Genomic DNA, 16128 nt, shown 5'->3' with positions numbered 1-16128 from the left:
AGTTTTTTTAAATGTTTAATTATGAACTCAATTTCTTTAATTGGTATAGGACAGTTTTTAAAAGTTGTTATAAGGTTTTATAGTTTGTGTCTTTCAAGAAAGTCTGATTTTATCTAAATTATTGAATTATTTGGCATAATATTGTTCATAATATTCTCTTATCATCTTTTTTAATATCTTCAGTATCTCTAATGATCATCTTCTGGATTTGTAAATTGTCTCTGTTGTTCATAGATTTTCTATTTCAGTGATTTCTGCTTTTTATTGTTTCCTGTCTTTTACTTACTTTGGGTTCAGTTGCCTTTCTGTCACTGGTTTCTTAAGGTAGAAACTTAGATCACAGATTCTAAACCCTTCTTTTCTTATGTAACCGTTTAAAGATATAAATTTCTCACTAACCACTGCTTTATTTGCATATGACCAATTTTGATTTGATTTTTCCTAAGATTTTATTTTTCAGGGTAGTTTAACACTTACAGCAAAGTTGAACAGTAGGTACAGAGATTTTCCATCTGCCCTCTGCCCTGCACATGCATAACCTCCCCTATTATCAGCATCACTCACCGGAATGCTGCATTTGTTACCAAGGATGAACCTACACTGAAAGTACATAGTTTACCTTAGTGTTAATTCTTGGTGCTGTACATTCTGTGAGTTTGCATGATGTATAATGACATACATCTTTCATTACAATATCATACAGAGTATTTTCACTGTCCTAAAAATTCTCTGTGCTCTGCCTAGTCATCCCCACCCCAATCCCACCCCTGGCAACTATTCTTTGTGCTGTTGTTGTCACATATACTTTTATCCTATATCATAAATTACACAGTTCACTGTCTTTCATGAATTACGAGAAAAATAAGATAATCTTTTGTATTTACCTACAAATTTACCTTTCTGTCACTCTTCATTCCTTCCTGTAGATCTGAGTTTTTGTATAGTTATTACAAATAACAAACAAATGAGGAAGCTTAACTATCATGGAAGCTTTACTTATTTATTAATTTTTAATGGACCGTCACGTTCACCTGATTAACCAAAAAGTCTTAGCTGTGGGTTTCAATTCCTATTATTGTGAGATCACCTGCATGCTCAGTAGAGTGATATACAGAGTTTATTAAGAAAGCATTGCTGAAATTTCAACTTTTTCTCTGTTGCTTCCTGCTCCAACAGGTCTATGGAAATGCAGGACCTAGCGAGTCCTCATCCTCTTGTTGGAGGTGGCGACACTCCTGGTAGCTCCAAACTGGAGAAAGCTAATCTCAGCAGCACATCGGTCACCACAAATGGGACAGGAGGTAAGTGTACAACCCTGAAGACACCCAGAATCACATTTCAAACTTTGTTGTGGCTTTACATGTTAGGGATCTGCTAGTAAATAAATATTATATCTCATAAGCAATAACATCACAGCATTATACTCAAGTAATATATAGTTAACGGATTATTTATTGTTCTGTTGATTTTCTTGAAATTTTTGCTCCTCCTCTATAGCTGGAAGCATTCAGAAAGAATAGATAGCCCCGAGCAACATTTTGAAGGCCTTTAGCAAGGCTTCCTTTTTGTATTTGCCCTTGTACATATTTTTCAAAATGTAAAAAATGTGGCCCAAAGATTTACTCTCTGATCTTACTCAACAACAACAAAAATAGAAAACGGAAAAGAAATTCTATTAGTTTTTGGTTTTATTTTGAATTTTAAGAGAAAGGCTACTCCAAAATTTTTCTTAAAAGTGGTTTTTCTTAAAAATGGTTTTGGGAATGGAAAAACGTCCATATCTGCTGCATTTTCTTTTCAAAGAGAGAAATACCTAACATGTATTTAAAATAGGAATTGAGTTTTTTTCTAGATACCTTTTCATATGATTAACTCATAATTATGCCACAACATATGGCAACAATAATAACTATTTCAAATATTTCACCCTATTGTTTTTATAAAATGCATTCAACCTGTCAGAAAATACGATCTGATTTTTGCATCAGAACATGTATACGTAGAACGCCTATACATATATATATACATATATACACATATATAAGCTGCATTTTAAATTACAATTATTTTGAAGTTTTGTAGATTTAGTTGTTTTTGTCGAGTGAAAAATTACTTGAAAATTGCTTTAATTTGTAAGCTATTCATATTATTAGATATCAGCATTTGCCACATCATATTTTCTTTTAAATTTTCAGTAAATATTTATTAAATCGATACACCTCTTTCCACTTATTTTACAGTAACTGTGAAATCTAAAATTTTCTTTGTAAAGTTGTGTGGATTGCAACTTGCCTGTATTTAATAATGTTTTACATAAAACCCTTTGTAAATTAACATTTTCCTTGTTTATAGTGTTTGTCTCTAAACATGCATCTATAATTTTGGCTAATTAATTATAGGATTGCAGATTTATAAGATTGTTTAGTGATAACTTCTGGAGTAAGAACATTTATATTTAAACCTTAACTTGGGTGCAAATAATAAGATTTAAAAAAAAAAAAACATGCACTCTGAAATCAGACTTTGAAGGTCACTAATCACCATGTATGTATATTTAACTGAACTAAAACATACCTGATAAACTAAAATGTAAAAGTCATACCATGCAGTTATAATTTTGGCAAAAGGGTCAGAAACCAGTACAAGCACTGAAGACTATTCTCGTACACTGAGCAGGCATTCAGACAATGAACCCTTATGCTGTTCCTGTTCTCAGGGGACAACATGACTGTTTTAAACACTGCAGACTGGTTGCTGAGTTGCAACACCCCCTCCTCCGCAACAAGTATGAGAGATGATGGTACACTGCATGTGTTTGGGTGTGTGGATTTGCCCTTCTGGTTTGCTTTCTGTTGCTCTTTCTGTTTGCACTCTCTCTTCTGTGTTCAGTACTTGTTATAAAAAAAAAAAAAAGGAGACATGAACACACCTTTTAGTTGTTTATTGATAACAGTTGGCTATGTTTTTCTTATCAACTAGTATTCTAATCTTAGGCCAGTAGTATTCTTTTCTTAGTGTTTTCATAATTTTGCACAAACGGGTGCATCTACTATTTTTCTATCAGTTTATTAAGTGATAATTCAACACAACTGTCACGTCAATGAGCAGTTGAAGCAGATTGCGCCTCTGTACAAACTCAATCTCCAAAGCCTACAGGCTTTCATAAATTAAATTAAATTCATAACATGGCAAAATGATATTTCCTATTTTACAGACTTTAATAAATATTCCAATTAAAATACCTAAAGTAATATTAACATTTAAAAATCCATCATTTAAAAAATTACCAGTGATGAAAGCTATACATTTAAAATGATAAATTAATATTAAATCTCTTAAAATGTTTTGAACTATATATATTAACTACATTCCTATATTTATATATATATAATATAAATAAACTTTTTCCCAAACCAAAAGTTAACATGCTATCAAAATTTAAAAATTAAAACAAAACCACATAAAACTTCTGTAGCACCACCCAATTCTAGCATTAAAAAGAAGAGCTCACGACCTGTTAGAAATGTGCATTACAAGCAAGCAGTTAGAATAGGCACAGTTTGCCTGGACCTTGCTGTATGTAGATTAAATTAGAATATATGACCAGTGGATGAAAAGTACTCCATTATGCCCGTTATTTAAATTTTTATCGTTTTAGTTTCTTTTTTTTTAACTCCACACTTAAAATATACTTTTCATACTTAAAAAATATGTTGCCAGAATTTAGTTCCTCTTAATTCTCACTCAAGGGTCTTTTTTTGCAAAGAACCAGACAGGAAATGTTTTAGGCTTTGTAGGCTATGCTGTCTCTCTCTGTCTCATCTATGCAGCTCTGTCACTGTAGCTCAGATGCAGCCATAGGCAATATGTAAATGAATGAGAGTCGTCAGGTTCCAATAAAACTTGATTTATGGACCCTGAAATTTAAATTTTGTATAATTATCACATGTCACAAAATATTCTAATTTTGATTTTTTTTTAAACATTTAAGATGTAAAAAACATTCTTAGCTCACTGGCTGTTGTTCTATTCTGACATATTAATGTAACATAGGCAACTTTACAATAGTGAATATATACAATCAATATTTAGTAATTTACATCTAATATCCAACAGAAAAATTTTTTTAAGTGTAAAACATCAAGTTTTCCTTGTTCTTAGTATAAATGTTTAAGAGTTGTGTGACCATGTGGGAAAAAAAAGGACTTCTGTGTCAGGAAGACCATGGATCTGAAACCTGGCACTACATTTACTAGCTGTGTCATCTTGGACAAGTTACTTAACCTCTCTGAGCTTTAATTCTTTTCTACAAAAGAAGGATAATAATACTTTACTGTCAAAGCTTTTGTTTTAAATCATATAATGTATGTAAATTTGGGGCAATATAAACCAATATATTTTCCTTAATTAATAATTCATTAATAATTAGGCAACAGCTTTTTAAGGAAAATGGAAACATGCAGTCAGTGTGTTAAAAGACCCTCCAGTGTTTGGTCAGATAATAAATTTTTCTGCATTTAGAACATGTAAACTGGCCACAGTTTATCATTATTATAATAAAACAAAAGACAAAAGCAAAAGCTAATTTAGTGGCTTTTCAAGATCTTTCCATTAACTTAGATTTTCAAAAAGATAATTTTGATAGTTTTTACTGATACAAATGAGTCAATAGTATCACCTTAATATCCTACCCTACTACCTTGGTGCTGTTTAAATATATTACATTACTCCTTAAAGTAATTTTTAAAGGGGTTCATCACCTTAATCCTAATTCTGTAATTACATCTGCAGATTTATATTAGAACCTAGATTTTCCTTTCAAATTTTTGTCACTTGTGAAATTGTTAAAATGAAGAACTGTCAATAAAAATATAATAAATATAATCATATCTTAGCATACAGATCAGTGGTCAACAAACTTTTTTTGTAAAGGTCAGATAGTAAATATTTTCAGCTTTGCAGACCATATGGTCTCTGTTGTAACTATTCAGCTGTGCTTTCATTGCACAAATGGAGCCATAGACAATATTTAAACAAATGAGCTTGACCATATTCAAATAAAACTTGATCAATGAACACTGAAATTCAAATTTCGTAAAATTTTTATGTCACAAAATTTTATTCTTCTTTGATATTTTTCAACTATTTAAAAATGTAAGAGTCATTCTTAGCTCATGGGCTATACAAAAACAGGCCGTGGGGTAGACTTGGCACTTGAGATGTAGTTTGCCAACCCAGATATAGATTCATGTATGCTACTTCATGTATATGTATATACAGGCATGTAAATGCATGCCAATCATGTGAAAAGTTACTTCCATATATAAGTAAGATTCTAATTTCCCTAATGGTGTCAAGATACATGATTAACTATACTTTATATACAAAATACTTAGATTTATTGGAAGTGCTTAGGATAGGGTCTAAATGTGAATTTTCACTTTCTAACTTAAAATGTATCAGGTTCCTATTATATGCCAGGTTCTGTGCTAGGAAATGGGAACCCAATGACCTATAGAACATGATACTAGCCATCAAGGGACCAAAAGTCTAGCAGAGGGAAACAGAAAAGAAAATAATGAGTGAATAATGTGTTCAAGGTGGGTGCACAGCAGAGGGAGGGAATATTTGATTCTACATGGAGATTAAGAAAATACTTCAAAGAGAAGATTTGGGGGAACCAAGATCAGACATTCTGATTTGGGGGAACCAAGATCAGACATTCTGATTGGGTTTATGGTGTTTTCTGTATTTGAAATATGTAGAGCATAGAAAAGAATCTCCCAGAGTTTTTAATATATAGATGATTGATTCACATGGGATGAATTTGTTTCTGAGTATTATGTGTCTGTGCAGTAGGACCAGCTACTACTGTGGCTCTACTCTTTTTAGATTTTCTTTCTGGAATGAAAGCCGTAAATTGGAAGCATCATCAAATTATTTTACAAAACTAAATACTTCATGGATATTTAGAAATGAAAGACACTTGGTGCTCATAGGTTTTTGAGTGAAAAAATTAATTTAGAAAAACATAAATCATAAAACTAGTAGGCAATACCTCTTTCCTCCCCTGCAGTGTTGTAAATTGTATCCTTCCTGATCTAACTCCTCCTGAAATTCTTTGTAGAACCTAAGTTGTCAGAGGTGGCTATGTGAGATTTTGTGGTTCAGGAAGGAGTATATTTGGAATTACATATATAGTCTTTTAAGTGGACACCAGTTTAAACACAGATCTCTGAAGATGAAATGTAAAATGTAAAGTACTTGGGTTACCTCTCTTTCAAGGGTTAATTAAGCCTAATATTGCAAAAAATGAACATGAGCATTAAGTTATGATAATAACATAGACTTCCTCTAAAAATAATTAATATATATTAGTGTTGTACTTGAGTTCTAAAGATAATCCGAGGGCACAAGATTAAATTTGCTTTGAAAATACTTGTATGAGGGTATGCAAGAAGGTTGGGATGTAAAGAGAGAAAATCAGTGATTTAGTAGCCATAGCTGACAGTAATCTCATGCAACCTTGATTTAGTCCACAGAGATCAATTATTTTTGAAGGTTAAAAATAAAACCCAATCATGTCAATATAATAAAATGACTTTGACTTTTTTTTTTACTATTTGGCTTTATGAAAAACATCTAAGTTGCAAGTGGATAACTAATGTGCAGGGGGCCTGGCAATATAATTATTTCTTGAAGTAATGGTTCTGTACAAAGTGCTATATGTATGTAGATTTTCCATCCCACCTTTTGGGAAATGAACCTTGAATCACTTATTTCGAGCATGTAGAAGAATAAAACCACAAAACTCTCTAACCTAAGAATTAAAAAATGATTGCGGCTTTTGAAATCAAAATGTTTGTGTTGTGAGTTTGAATTTTGCTCATAAAGATGATGCTTTTCTTCTATAGAAGGTTATTCTTTCCATTTGATAGCATGAACTGTAATGATATTGGTCACAGTCCTTAAAATAAATTAAAAGCCCTGTTTAACTTCTGTGTTAACTTAAGAAAAATAGAATACAGTAAAAAAAAAAATACATTTGAACATGACAGTGAATGCACACTCATAAACTTTTGGAATGAGTGTTTTTATAAGTTTTAGAAAACAGACGCATAAAACTAGGTTTGTTTCATTGATGAACATCTTTCCAATAGTGTCTTGCACATATTAAATGTGTGGAAACAAAAGCAAGACAAAAGAAAATGGAATACATTTCAAATATATTCAGACCTGTAGTGAAAACGACTTCCATTTTTCAAACTTTATAATTATCATGTTTACTTTATAGTCATTACCTGTTTTCTAAATATTAAGACACTTCTTTGTATTTTAACATCTTTTTAATAAATCAGCTAATCATATAAAGAATGCCCATTTCACTTCTTTAAGTTTTCTGTTCCTGAAAAAAACTTATTATTACTTAATATTACTTTCTTTCTCTATAAAAATCAAATCAAAATAACTTTGCATCTTACTCAAGAGATGTTTGCTGATGCTGCCTTCCTGTGAACATAAATTATTTTCTGTAGCAGCATGATTAATTTTCCCCCTTTTCCCTATTATTCAACTCTTACCCACATATGAAAAATAAGTTTGGATTAATGTTTAATGTTTTCCCCCAAATGTTAGCATCCATTTAACTATTACTTTTAAATCCATGTGTTTTAGTCCACTGAACACATCTTGATGTGTATGCTTCTCTTTATATACTTTCTAGTGATGCCTCTTCTCAGCTAAATGAGCCTCCTTTGTCTTTGACTAAAAGCAGACCTTTAAAATTTTAATGAGAGATGATTCCAGGATAATGAATGCAACCACAAACTCTCTCTCTGGCTTTTCTTCGTTCTCCTTTCAAACTCTCTGGCTTTTCTTCCTTCTCCTTTTGACCACCTGAAACTTTCAAATTGAGGAGATTATAATCAACACCAATACTAAGTTTTTGAAATCAAACCTCAAAGTTGGGATCCAAAGTAACAAAACTAAACCTCATGTCTAGCTTGGTTAGTTTTTTAGATATTCTGCTTCCCCTCTCCCCACTTCACAAGTGAAATATATTTAACCATTAGTATTAATACATCTATTTTAAAAATATTGTTATAGATTTAGACATGTTTACATAGGAATTTAGCCATGATTAGAATTTGGAAGCCTCTTAGTTTTGCTGGAGGCTTTGGACGATTCCTTTTTGTCATATGTCAGAAGTCAGATGGGGACATTGAATCATAGAGAGTAGCTTTTACACCTTTCTAAACCCTACTCTGGATCATCTCTATACAGATGAAAGGAATTCTTGGTTAGTTAGTGCTGCCTGTGAGGCAGTGTGGTTTAGAGTTTGGATTCTTTCCAACCTTTACAGTTCGACTCTGTATCTTCCAGCAAATCTTCATGACATAGTTAAATCCCGGATGCTAAATTAACCCCAGAGCTCACTGAGGGAGGGTCCAGCCAATTCTCTTCATGTGGAAAGGGAACATAATCATTACTGCATGTTTCTCCATCATTAATTGCTTTTCTAACAGAGTAACGTCGCTGACTTGCTTGCTTGGTGGGTACGCTCTGAGCCCACTATTCTTTTGGCCATATTTGTCCGTGGTGGGCGAGTCTTCAGCTTTCTTCTTCATAGTTTTCTGCTTGCTTCTGAGGTTTTGAACTGTGTCATTCCATTTATGACCAGGAAACATAAGAGGTGTTAAGCAGAAAATGATTTAGTTTATTCCCTTGCTGCTGTGATACATGGAGCTCTGGCCACAAAGGGAAAATATGGTGTGACAAAATGGGTAGAGGCTTGCCCCTGCCAAACTCGTTGCATCTAATAATGACAGTGATGTATACCTCAGTGGCTACATCATTGCCAAGTGAGGATTTTGCCAAAATATACCACCTCAGAGGAGAAATAACATATGAAAGAGTTTTCAAAAGATACAATTAGTGTTGTAGAAACCATCTCGTATTCTATGCTTATGTCTATAATGTATTAAAAATTGTTATACCATTAGAATAAAAAGCCCAACACCTTATGGCTGTTTTGGCTTTTGTAGAGCAGAAATTTACTGAGTGCTTCATTTTCCAACCACCGTATGAATACACCCCTGGTTTCTGTATTTGCATATGCCTCGTTGTATTCTTAAGCAATCTTTTTTTTTTAATGTCATCTTGGGAAGAATAAAATATCAGCAGTAAATCTCTTTGTTACGATTTGGATTAAATGTGCTAAAGACTGACTGACGGTTCCTTTCTTCTGCCTTTTGACTATAATACCAGAGTGTGCTTAGGTGATTTAAAAATGCAAATACACGTACTTCTGTTTAACTGTGTAAGGTTGACTGCCTTTATAAGCCAGATTCGAGAAAACCAGCTTAGGCAGAAGATTTTTAGATTAAATCCTCTATAAATGCATGTCCATTTAGAAGCTAAATTAACAAAACTCTCCTCATCGACTTCCCAAGTTTTCTCTTGCATGCCATGGTAGCTAGAAAAGCCACTAGTCGTACAGTCTGCATCTTTGATATAAAGTTAGAAATAAAACTCACATGTACTTATTCTTCTACGTAGTGTCTCTCCTTGCAGTCAAAACAGAGCCTTTGAACAGCAGTGAAACCACAACCACGACTGGAGATGGAGCGCTTGACACTTTTACTGGGTCAGGTAAAGCCTTAAGCTTGTGTGTTGTTCTGTACGCATTGGGGTCCATCTCATCCTCCTGGTGAATAAGCGAGAATTGGATTTTTATAAATTCAGCAATAAATTCACTTTTTGGAAAACTCATTGTCATAAAATTATGCTTTTTTTAGAAATGATGTTTAGAATAGTTTTGCTGAATCTGCAGTTGACAGCAAAGCAATCCCCTGACTTTCTTATTAGAAATAAGCAGAACTGACTTCTTTCATAATTATTTTATACAGTGCTTAATTTAATTATTAGGTTGTAATTGTTAACTTTGTTCCTTCAACTTACCCATTTAAATGACATAAAAACTGCCTTCTCTCCAACATTCGAGATGTAAAACTATCCATTTGATTCTTTCTAAATAACCTTGTTTCCTCTCTGGGTTTTAAAAAAAAAACCTTCCTGTGTAAGCAGCTGAGTGACAGGTATTAAAGGTTAATGGGCTGCAGGAGAGCACATGCTGGTCGCATTAGAACCCAGCCTCTGAGAGCACAGACTTTCGCTCAAATGCTTCAAAGAGAACAATAGCATGTCTTTAAACATCAATCCTCTTTAAATATAAATACCTGATAACTCCCAGGTGGGCAAAAGGACAGGCAATAAGTTGACTTAAAGATTTTTTTTCGTTACTATATTTCGTTTGGTTGATTATCTGGTGAAAGGACGTTTTTTTTTAACCTGAGGAGGAATTTGTATAGCAGAAAGATGAACATTAAACCTAGAAAAGTATTTGTGATAATTAAATCTTGGTTCTGTTATTCTACTCTAATATATTTTATACTTATTCATGTTCTCATATACAAGGATTTTGTGTGGGTATGCTTCTCATGTAAAAAGAGCTGAGGTAAATCCTTGACTATAATGTCATTATAGCATATATTTGATTTTTATAGATACAGATGATCCCGTTTCATTGGTTCACACTGATTGGAAGCAGCTGCCATGTATTCACTTAAATATTAGTACTCCAAACAGAAAGATATAATAATTTATACACTTCGTATAGAGAAGCATGTGTCCTAATTCACATCCTTTCTAGCAATTCTCTTGCCTCTTAGCAGATAAATAGGCACCAACTTACCCTAGCATTTATATTACTTACCATAACTGTTGTAAACTTTCTGCAAAGTAAATGCATATATGAACACAGTTTTTAAGGATAGGAATGAAATTAAGTGATTGCTGATATACTTAAATAGTACACTACAAGTCAGTGAAAGATGAATGAAAAAATTATGGGATATTAGCTCCAGAAGGAATTTCAGAGATCTGTGATGATCCGTTTTATAGGCAAGAATACGGAGGCACAGAGTTAAGTTAAAGGTGGTTAAGGCCATACAGTCAGGGCCTCACAGGTGGTCGCTGGTAAAAATGATTCTAGAATAATGTCCTGGTCAGTCCAACAATCTTTTCTTTAATACCCCACTGGAAAATATAAAGATGGAAAAAGAAGCAGGTGTGAACTGTCAAGCTGTCTGGAATCTACTCATATTATATTTACAAATAGTTTCCCAGTTTTCTTTTAAGAATTATCTAGGGCTATGCTGTCCAGAAAAGTAGCCACTGGCCATATGTGGCTATTTAAGTCTAAATTAAATACTATTTGGTAAAGCAAAAATTTTTTATCTAGTCACATGAATTACATTTTAAGTGTTTAATAGTTGTATGTGGGTTTTTTTAGTGGCTACCATAATGGACAACTCAGATATAGAACATTTCCAACGCCATGGACCAAGTTCAATTAGACAGAGTGCTTTAGGTCAGGGATTCTCAACAGCACCACTATTAAAAACTTGGCTAATTTTTTTTATTGTGGGAGAGCTGTCCTCTGCACTGTAAGGTGTTTAGCAGCATCCCTGGCATCTATCCCAAGTTAACAGTAGCTTTCCTCAGTTGTGACAACCAAAGATGTCTTCTAGCATTTTAAATGTTCCCTGGCAGGCAAAATTTCCACCCATCCCCCAACTTCATCTCCCACCTCTCATCCCATTGAGAGTCACTAATCTAAGGTGTTACAGTAATACCGGTAAAACCTTAAAACTGCTTGGCACCACCCTATGAGAATCTGATAATATTCATTAAAAATGTGTTTTAATTAATTTTCAGGGCATTTTGAAGACAAGCACTTTTGCTAACTTTTGTATGCAGAAATGATGGAGTATAATGAGTTGAGTGCTTTGCATACATCTCTTGATTAATTAAATGACAATGGGGAATAAAAGGAAGGTCTCCTAAATTTGTACATGGGATTCCAGATATCATACTGGAAAGATTAGGCTGCTCTGTGTAGGAACAGTCTTTACTTTGATCAGCATAATCTCAGCTCACTTCAATCCAATTTTGTTGTTGTTTTCAATTGTCTACAGATTTATTAGTTAGAATAAAATATATACAGCTTCCTTAAGAAGCATAAACTTTCTAAGTTTTATGTAAACATAGTTTTCTGAGTCAAAGGTTTTGTTTTCTACCTAGAAAATGAACATATAGACATTAATATGAAATTTTAAAGGTTGAGCCTTTATACTGTTATGGGTACATTATTCTAATGGTATCTAGATTCATTCATTAGAGGGAAGAAGCATCCTATATATTCAGATTTGTGTTCATATATGTGAGGCTTTTTTTCTGAAATAATTTTGTTCTTTGGCTAATTCAATAAAAGCTGCATGTTTCTTTTTATTATTTGATGTTTCTTTAGAAAAACCTTGTGTTTCACAGTCTTGAGAATAACTGATTAGTATAGTCTGAGTCTTGAGTGTACCACAATGAAGTTTTATAAATGAAACAAAAAATGTGGAATTGAGCCTTACTTAAGTGTATTTCTGCTAAATAGAGTATAATTATTGTGAATCAATGAATCAGACTGAATTTCCTGTGCAGTACACTGTTGCTATTATGTAGCCCATAGTGTGAGAGAAAAGGCCTGTTCTCATTGAATTGATTTGAAAGTTTTAAACATTCTTTATGTTTTTAATAGATAAGTAGAAAATTAATGGTTCAGTGGTCCATGTGTTTTCAAATATACATAGCAAATTCACTTAAACTTGGTTGCTGAAAATATTTAGAACATAACACCTCTAATCATATTCAGTGATTGTCAAAATTGATTCATAATATTCTTGAAAATGTACTCTCTGCATTATTGCTATGAAAACTATAATATACTCTCCGTACTCAGAGCTTACAGTCTAAATAACATTTTAAATACATTAAATTCTATGTGTTTATGAAGCAATAGATCACAAGGGTACTTAATAGCATTTGGATATAGAAATATATCATGTTTCATAAAATAGTTAGCAACCTAAGCCTATTTGTCACTTTTACAATTCTAAAAGTTTAGCTCCAGAATTATTATGAACAACTTAGAAAAGACATAGTACTTTGAAGTATAACTATGATTGATTAGACTAAACTAATTCCAGCACTGCATTGTATACTACTTTAATCTTTTTGAAAAGTGAATGAACAGCAGATGGCCTAATAAAGACACTCTGTGTGCTTGCCCAGTATGGATTGGCTCTGAAGGGACTGCCTTAACACTTTAGGGTCCATATATTTGCAGTACATCTGTCTTAGTCAAGGCAGATGGTTAAAGGAAAGAGAAACTTCCAAACTTTTGGATACATTCCAGTTTGGGACTGCATGTTTGGCTGAAATGTTAATAGGACCTGATTTTCACCTTTAAGTTCTTCTCAAAAAAGTACAATCTCTGATAGTTCAAAATATATTTATGAATATGACTGCTGCTGCCTCTTGCAGTTAGGTTTTTTTTTTAATGTTGCATTATCACCCATGCTTTCTGTGTATATTCCAATTATTATTAGAATTATTTGGACCCTGCATTTTTAACTACTCATTGGATTGACCAAATGAAAGGAAAGAGAAAACGATATCATTTTACCACTTGAAAATGAAGGTCGAAGCATCATATTTTTCTTAATTTTTATGATATTTCTAATAGAATAAATACACAGGAAGAGCAATATATTTGGAATTTAAAACATAAAGTCTGCAAATGAAAAAATTTACCTTTATATCATGAAAGCTTAATTACCTATAGTCAAGGATATCTATTCATAGCATATTAATACATAAGAGCATGCTACGGATTTAAGAAAATGGAGGAATGATGAAGGGGAACGATTTGTGAAAAAAGTTCGTGTCATGCTCCTAGCACATATGTGAAACAGTTTAATTAGAAGAAAATGTTTAGGTATCTGTTTCTGTCTAGAAAACGAATGAATTTTCTGTTTAGAAAATGAATGAATTTTTTGAAACATATTTCTAACATAGTCATTTCTTGAAATAAGTTTTGCACACTCCAGTGAAATATATTTATAAAGCAACCTTTTTTTGCACTGGTTTTTGTGTCTTACAGTAATAACAAGTAGTGGCTATAGCCCCAGATCAGCGCATCAATATTCCCCACAGCTGTATCCTTCCAAGTAAGTGGTCAGTAGTCTTTCAGATTTGTTAGAATGATTTTCCAGCATTATCTTGATTAATCATGTTTATACAATATAACAACTTTAAATCAGGATATATTTATGTATATAAATGTTATAGATAGGCAGTTGAATTGACAGATACTTGGATAGATTCATTGGATAGATTAGACATTAGGTAAATACCCTTCACAGGTCTAGGAATACCCTCACTTATATCTAGACAATTGCTTTAATTCTGGATATTTGTATACTTTGAGGAAAGCATCAAGCTCAAACCGGAATACATAGATTTTTTTAATGAAAATTCAAAAATGCTGACTAGTTTAAAGAAAATCTAAAACGATTACATTTTATTCAAACATCAACACTTCGTAATTTGTTCCATCATTACAATATTTTTATTGGATTTCAAGTTCTAATAAACATTTTTGAAAAATATACACTATTGCTTTTATGACTAATATAGTCAACTTTCTGAGCACAGTGGTAGAAATTTCAAGTTTAACTACATTGGGTGTATCTGAATTTGGTTGCCATCAGCCAGATGTGTCAAGATTTTGGATTCCTGATCATGTACATTTAAAAGTTATTTTCCACAGCAGCTAGAGTGTTATCCTTAAGTATAGGCTAGAGATTGGATATCCATTTTGGGAACATTCCGTAAGATGTGGCATGATGAAGGGAATGGCATTCCATTTCTTTTCGGGAAGCTGCCTACTTTTTAATTTTTTTAAATTTTATTTATTTTTTAAGATTTCTAGTTCTCTGTAGAGAATTTTTGGTAGGGCCTTTAATGACTTTTGTAGTCATTACATAACATTGGGTCATGCATGGTAACAGGAAATATGCTCATGAGTGTACTAATTAACTGGCCTGGGCTTTACTTTCCTCATCTACATATCAGTTGGAATACTATTTCGAATGTAAGCAATATAGACCTGGAAGAGACTTTAGGTGTGATATCTAAACCAAAGTTTTCTTTTCACAGGTGAGGTGTAGACTTAGCAAGTTTAAATTATTTGTCCAAGGTAACTAGACTGGTTTGTAGCAGAGCCTGGGCTCCTGACATTCAGACTCTTGTCCTTTTCCATATTGTTAAAATGATATTATGGATAAAGAAGAGGATTACTTCCGGGCTATTATCAGGTTTCACTGAATCTAAGCTGTCTGAATTAATATGCAGTCTTTGTTGCCACAGTAATGCTATTTTTCTGATATTTAGGCCCTATCCACACATTCTTTCTACACCAGCAGCTCAAACAATGTCTGCCTATGCAGGCCAGACTCAGTATTCGGGGATGCAGCAGCCAGCCGTCTACACAGCGTACTCACAGACAGGACAGCCCTATAGCCTGCCCACTTACGGTATTTCACATCTTCTCTCTTCTTCTTTGGTTATAAGCACGTAATCCTGCTGGCTAGTAGTTGTATAGTCTAATATATTGATATGTTACAACTCAGAGGTAAGATCACTTTACTAATGAAATGGGTTGCACATGCGTTTTCCAAACAGATCTGGGCGTGATGTTACCAGGCATCAAGACAGAGGGCGGACTCTCACAGACTCAGTCACCGTTACAGAGTGGGTGCCTCAGTTACAGCCCCGGGTTTTCTACCCCGCAGCCAGGCCAGACACCTTATTCTTACCAGATGCCAGGTAAGTACCACACAGGAAACATGTTATGTGAGAAAGAATTCTTTGAATGAGACTCCTTGGCTTCAGACTAGGAATATAAAGTCATGAGGACAGTTTTAAATCTTACCACTGCTCACACGACGTCATCAGAAAAGACAAATAACTAGGAAGAAACATGATGAAAAGAGTTCAGTATACATCAAGAAACATGACCCATATCAAAGTTAAATATTTAAGTTTAAGTTGCATAAAATTGGCAGGAAACTAAGTCCAAGCAAAGCAACCTCCAGGCCAGTCGCCACACCAGTCACATGTTTGGCATCTATTAAAGTGATTTCAAAGATTCATGACAAAACCCAGTATTTTCTT

General features: G+C 33.3%; 1 protein-coding gene across 11 annotated transcripts in view; it reads left to right on the top strand.

The window, feature by feature from the left end:
• Window positions 1–16128, top strand: part of EYA4 (EYA transcriptional coactivator and phosphatase 4) — a 299220-nt gene that overhangs the window by 226969 nt on the left and 56123 nt on the right. For 8 of the 11 annotated variants that reach the window (XM_060167382.1, XM_060167383.1, XM_060167381.1 and 5 more), the window contains exons 4-9: window positions 1177–1301; window positions 2717–2785; window positions 9559–9651; window positions 14054–14120; window positions 15346–15488; window positions 15637–15780. In XM_060167382.1, coding sequence (XP_060023365.1) covers window positions 1177–1301; window positions 2717–2785; window positions 9559–9651; window positions 14054–14120; window positions 15346–15488; window positions 15637–15780 — 641 coding nt within the window. The remainder of the gene's footprint in view (window positions 1–1176; window positions 1302–2716; window positions 2786–9558; window positions 9652–14053; window positions 14121–15345; window positions 15489–15636; window positions 15781–16128) is intronic. The other 3 variants (XM_060167391.1, XM_060167389.1, XM_060167390.1) reach the window with 1 other exon arrangement.

This window comes from Lagenorhynchus albirostris, chromosome 12 (genome assembly GCF_949774975.1).
Source record: "Lagenorhynchus albirostris chromosome 12, mLagAlb1.1, whole genome shotgun sequence".
Lineage (NCBI taxonomy): Eukaryota > Metazoa > Chordata > Mammalia > Artiodactyla > Delphinidae > Lagenorhynchus > Lagenorhynchus albirostris.
This window is presented reverse-complemented; position numbering and strand designations above follow the sequence as displayed.